Raw genomic sequence first — 6,198 nt, forward strand, 5'->3', positions numbered from 1 at the left:
CTGCTATATATATGTGACTATTTTGATAAGTAGATCTCATTGTTTTTGTTTTGTTTGTTTTTGTAGCTGCATCCTCAGAGCTCGGCAGCCTCTTTGGTCACCAGTAGCACCCACCAGAGAATTTGGCCACATACTGTCCCTGTTTTCCATCTTTTCCACAGAGCAAAATAACAAGCAAGCAGAGATGCCTTTTACATCAGTGGCTGCTCACCTTTTTTGTGACGGAGCATGTGCAGGGGTGAGAACTTGCTTTTTTCAAATCCAAAAAAGAAAAGCCATCTCAAGGCTGTGTATGAACACGTCATATTAGGAGTAGAAAATGTAATTAATCGTTGTACGAGGTGTAACAGTAAATATATGTTACCATGACCTTGTGCAAGCGTGCAAACTCACCATATTAGATTGATTTTGTCCAAGAGGAAAGGCTTTTTACTCTTAGATTTAATTTACACAGAAAATCAGAAATGCAGCAGAGAAAAACATGCAAACAGAAAAAAATAAATAACATAAGATGATAGATGGGGAGGGTGTCTGTATATTAAAGGAGTAGTTCACCTAAAAATAACACCAGCAAAGTCTGACTGTCTGAACAGTTAGCTAGTTAAAACTGTTCCATTGCAGCCTTCTTTCAAAAGCACTAAAGTCATCAGGAAATGGCTATTTGGCAAAAAATTACCATAAAAATTATTCCAAACTGTGCAGCATAATTCTTTGTTTAGAATAAAACAGAATATAGTAGAACATGTTTGTCATTGCACAAGTACAATGACATTAAGTTTGCAGCCTCCAAAGTCAATGCTATAAAAACAATGAAGGTAAAAGTTAAAAACAAAAGTAAAGATACAAATAGAACAATAAATGAAACTGCCAATAAATTAGGAACAGCATGAGCAGTTTCCTAATGAGCAGACTACAGACGATGTGGGATTTGATCCTAGAATTAATTACATGAACTCTTAATTAGGGAAAAAACACAAAGAGAGTGTGTGAGCGTTTTGACTTCATCAAAGCCATGCTGAAATGGATTTGAGAGATTGCAGCTCAACTTTTTCAGTGTGTATGGTGCGATATGTGCCCTAAACAAGATCCCCAGCTGGATAATATGAACATTTCATGGGATCCCACCAGGGGGTACATTCATATCCCTTCCCCAGTGTGCTTTTGTGAAGGAGGTTCCACAAGGGGACAAAAGATGAAGCATCCTCTATACAGCTGAGACCACAATGTGTGTGTGTGTGTGTGTGTGTGTGTGTGTGTGTGTGTGTGTGTGTGTGTGTGTGTGTGTGTGTGTGTGTGTGTGTGTGTGTCACTCAGTCTGCCATCATGTGCAAAATGTTCTTTGACTTTGTAATTCAGTTGCAAGTCCTGCAGAGTCCTTCAGGCAAAACTCCCACAGCTTGTTAAATGGCATCATATCACCATGCATCATTTTCATCATTTAGTTTCAAAATAAAAAATACAAAAACATACACAAGACATTGCATTTCTACTCCTATCCTCACTAGGCTTGTTTGATAGTATTGTATGTCTCCAGTCTTTGGATTTCATGTTTAAAACCATAAAGACGTTTCCTAATTTTTTTTATTTTGTCCATGAAGTCCAATTCAGTATTTTGAGACTCACAAATGAAAATGTTGGAATGTATTTTCTGTACAATACATGTGAAAGGGTTTCTCTGGCTCCATTTCCAAGCATAGCTTTCTTTTCCTAGTCTGCTCCCCTGTGAGCAAACTGTCTGTGGCATCGGATCAGTCCCTTCTAACCTCTGAAAGGTGTGAAGGCTTCAATCGTTTCACACACTGCTGGGTTACTGCTTCTGGTGCTCAAAGGACTGGCGGCTGTCAAATTTCAACACTGAGCTAACTCAGTTTGACTCAGTATCTGGGATACAGATACAGATAGAAAACTCACAATCTGAATCCTGTTGTTTAATTTCATTGTTTTGGATGTCATCTTGAAATGGAAAATAAATAAGATACATAGTATACTTGATGTTAATATTGATGTTGTAATAGTGACGAGAGAATGGAAATGTGTGAAAGAAATGTGCATGTCTTATAGCATATGTGCTGCAGGAGCCCATGCAAATAAATAAATAAATGAATAAAAAAGCTACATATTGTATTTTCAACTGAGAGAGGCACAGATGGTTTCAGGTGATTCCTTGGCAGGCCCTAAAGGCTGTTCCAGAGCAAACACTGGAAACGAGAGGCGATCAGGTCTGTGGCATCAGAGATCCTTTCCTTTAAAATAGCATGGTAGGCAGCATCATCTTTTAAATTTCTTCTCTTTATAACTATCATGACCTTTTAATAATGTGATAGCCTTTAATTAACTGTTCCTCCATTATAATCGGATCTCATTTTGTACATTTTACTTTATTTTTTTCTTTTGTTTCTTTGCTTAACTTGCTATTTGCTTTTGTTTCTGCTTATTTTATTTGCTTTTAATTATTTTCTAAAGCACACTGCGGATGAGCTTTAAAAATCCATTACTGTTATTGTTGTTGATATTGTTATTACAAAACAAACATACAGTGCTGTACAGCCAGGTCCGTGTTTGTGGTAGTACCGTGTCTCTCCACTAGGGGCCGCTAGCTGGCAGCCGCACTGAGCTCCATGATAGTCGGCGGCTGGTTTATTCAAAGCTGAGAGAAGCGGTCACTGAGCCTGGGAGAGATCCGGGATGTATGGGCGCTGAAAATGCATCGGAACCTGGTAGCTACCTCTTTAACCAACGCTAGCACAACATAACTTTGTAGATTAAAAAAAACAACAACAAAGGAAAGCTGGGACAGTTGGAAGAAGTCCCCGGATCGCCTTGCGTGGGATAAACAGAGACAGTAGCTCCGGGCTGCTTGGACGAGCCTGCACGGCTTTTGAAGCTTGTAAGTTTAGTTACGCTTTCTTGTGTAACGGCGTTAGCCTAATTAGCCAGCTTGCTAGTGAAGTACTGCGACCGCCTTTGAGTGCTCCGAGTTTCCTGAGTCGGCGCCGTTTCTACCTGACCTTTTTTCTCTTGAAAAGACATTTTTTCGCCTTATTCCATCAAAGCTTAATGGTTACGTTAAGCTACGTCACAATGGGAACGGTGGATCTTTGTAACGATACAGCGATAGCTAACTAGCTAAGCTAGCTAGCTAGTTAGCTAGTTTGTATGCTAGCCAACAGGAGCTAACGTAGCCGAGCCAGCCTGCTACCTCGGTAACGTTAGCGCAGTTTCGGCGAGCTAACCACCACAATACCGTTGCTTTCAAACTACCTTTGCGGCTGAGGCCACACTGTTTGCAATTATGTTTGAAATGGAGACACACATATCATGCCTTTTCCCGGAGATTTTGGCCATTATTTTCAGTTATCTTGATGTTAAAGACAAAGGAAGAGTGGCCCAAGTGTGCGCGGCCTGGAGAGACGCGTCCTACCACAAGTCTGTGTGGAGGGGGGTGGAAGCCAAGCTGCATCTCCGGAGAGCTAACCCGTCCCTGTTCCCCAGCCTCCAGACCAGGGGAATTAAAAAAGTTCAGATTCTGAGCCTGAGGCGAAGTCTGAGCTACGTGATACAAGGGATGCCACACATCGAAAGCCTTAACCTATGTGGATGCTTCAACCTCACAGACAACGGACTTGGACATGCCTTTGTGCAGGACATCCCATCCCTGCGGGTGCTGAACCTTAGCCTTTGCAAACAGATCACTGACTCTAGCCTGGGCAGAATTGCTCAGTATCTAAAAAACCTGGAGGTGCTTGAACTGGGAGGCTGCAGCAATATCACCAACACGGGCCTGTTGCTCATCGCCTGGGGCTTGCACAGACTCAAGAGCCTTAACCTGCGCAGCTGCAGGCATGTGTCTGATGTGGGCATCGGTCACCTGTCCGGCATGACCCGGAGTGCTGCAGAGGGCTGCCTGTCACTGGAGAAGCTGACCTTGCAGGACTGCCAGAAGCTCACAGATCTGTCCCTCAAGCACGTCTCAAAGGGACTGAACAAGCTCAAAGTGCTCAACCTCAGCTTCTGTGGCGGGATCTCGGACGCAGGTATGATCCACCTGTCACATATGACCCACTTGTGCAGCCTGAACCTGCGATCCTGTGATAACATCAGTGACACAGGGATAATGCATCTTGCCATGGGGTCTCTCCAGCTGTCTGGACTCGATGTGTCCTTCTGTGATAAGATCGGTGACCAGAGCCTGGCTTACATTGCCCAGGGACTGTATCAGCTCAAGTCCCTCTCTCTGTGTTCCTGCCACATCAGTGATGACGGCATTGACCGAATGGTGCGCCAGATGCATGAACTGAAGACTCTGAACATTGGACAGTGTGTGCGCATCACAGACAAGGGGTTGGAACTGATTGCTGACCACCTGACACAGTTGACAGGGATTGACCTGTATGGCTGTACTAAGATCACAAAGAGGGGTCTGGAGAGGATAACACAGCTCCCGTGCCTTAAAGTGTTAAACTTGGGTCTTTGGCAGATGACTGAGAGTGAGAGGGTCAGGTGAAAGTTCTAGTTTTTAAGTGTGTTTTTGTCTCATCTGTTGTTTTTAATGCTCACTTGTATACTGGGATGGACTGCCTATATCCATCCTTATCTTTTTACCTGCTATACTGTGACTAAAAACTAGGAGATGGGAATCAAGATCGATCACTGGAATATTGGAAGCCTGTGCATTCACCACCACGGCAATATTCCACTCTTTATTTTGATACGGTTTCTTTCTTGTGCTCTCTATTCCTGTATGTTTTCACCTTGACCTATGTAAAGTCCTTATTAGCTAGCTACCTCACCCATCAAAAGACACAGGAGTGCCTACAACCTAGGAATCTTAAATGACATTGCATATTTTTCTGACTCATGCACCAATGGTGGTTCTGATATTTCAGAAAATCTGTTGCAAAATTATATCTTGTCATTTTAACTCTTAACAAAAAGGCTGGAGTACCTTGGATTGAAGTTTTGATAGATTTTTTTTTTTTTTTTTGGGGTTTTGTATTTTTACTTATGTATCCAATATTTTTTGTATTGAATGACTGTTGTTGACAAAATTGTACTTCAAATTGAAGTGGGTGGATCAGTCTTGTTTGTCCTCTTTACCTATGTATAGTTGGCTATGTTTCATATTCCTGAGGAAATACCATATATCGGCTATTCAAGTATGCTACTCTGTCTGTTAAAGGCTAAGACTACAGCAATGTGTAGTAATCAACAGCTGCCAAGGCTATATGCAATACCTTATACTGCACACCAGTCATTATTCTCCTGAGGAGCTTCCAAGGATAGTGTTAGTGTTGGAGTATTTGTTTAAAAAAGCTGTAATTTAAGATTGTTTTATATTCATACAGTAGTGATATTTATGAATAAAGATGGCAAGTATGTTTCAGTTTTGTCTTTCGTTTTATTTAGAGGCATCATGGTTAGGGCATCAGGTCCATGAGCACTGTGCAGTTCAGGAAATAGCAGGGCATCAGGTGCAGAGGATGTGAACATGAAAGACAAACATCTCAGAAAAGGTGGAGTTAATGACACATCTTTAAAATCTTGAGGAAAAGTGCCAGTTTATGTTGTATGTTCGCCAAGATTATTTGGCCAAATGGCATCAGACTATGCTCCAAATATTGCCTAGCACATCAGTTTGTTTTTTCTTACTGCAGTTTTTGAGTAGGGACCTTTATGAGGTATTAAGGGAAGCTAGAATAATTTGCTTTTTATTTCATCTGGATCACTTCACAGCATCATATGGGTGCCAAATACAAACTTAGAAGAAGTTTCAAGAAATTTTACACCTTAATTTGCAGTCTTTACAGTTTTACAGTTAAGCATTCACCCTGAACTAGACACAGAATCCCTTCCAGGTCCTGGTGTGCAGCTCTATAACTATCTGCTGAATAAATTTCCTTTTGGGGATCAATAAAAAAAAAGAAGCCATAATGGACAGAGTTATACCCCTTTAATTCAAGTGGCTTTCCAATTCCACACAAATCACCAGACACCTGGAGGAGCAGAAGGTGGTGCCCTGAGTAAACCTGACTTACTGCAGCTGCCCTATATCTAAAGGTACACTGTATAAAATTTCACAGGGTAAAGTGTAATCAGGACAATTTCAACTCATCTGGCAAAAATGTGGAATAGACAGGTCATTTTATAATTCTTTAGTCCTCTCTTTGTCCTCAAGTTTTGCACTTATTAACCAATTAA

The 6,198-nt window shown here is 41.4% G+C and overlaps 1 protein-coding gene across 1 annotated transcript; it reads left to right on the forward strand.

Moving 5' to 3' along the window:
• The first annotated feature begins 2,607 nt into the window (after positions 1-2,607).
• LOC115360203 (F-box/LRR-repeat protein 14-like) lies at positions 2,608-5,383 on the forward strand. The gene has a single exon (XM_030052931.1). It carries the CDS (start codon positions 3,293-3,295, stop codon positions 4,502-4,504), a length of 1,212 nt encoding a protein of 403 aa, XP_029908791.1. The 5' UTR covers positions 2,608-3,292; the 3' UTR covers positions 4,505-5,383.
• The last annotated feature ends 815 nt before the right edge of the window (positions 5,384-6,198 follow it).

Source organism: Myripristis murdjan, chromosome 6, assembly GCF_902150065.1.
Source record: "Myripristis murdjan chromosome 6, fMyrMur1.1, whole genome shotgun sequence".
NCBI classification, from domain to species: domain Eukaryota; kingdom Metazoa; phylum Chordata; class Actinopteri; order Holocentriformes; family Holocentridae; genus Myripristis; species Myripristis murdjan.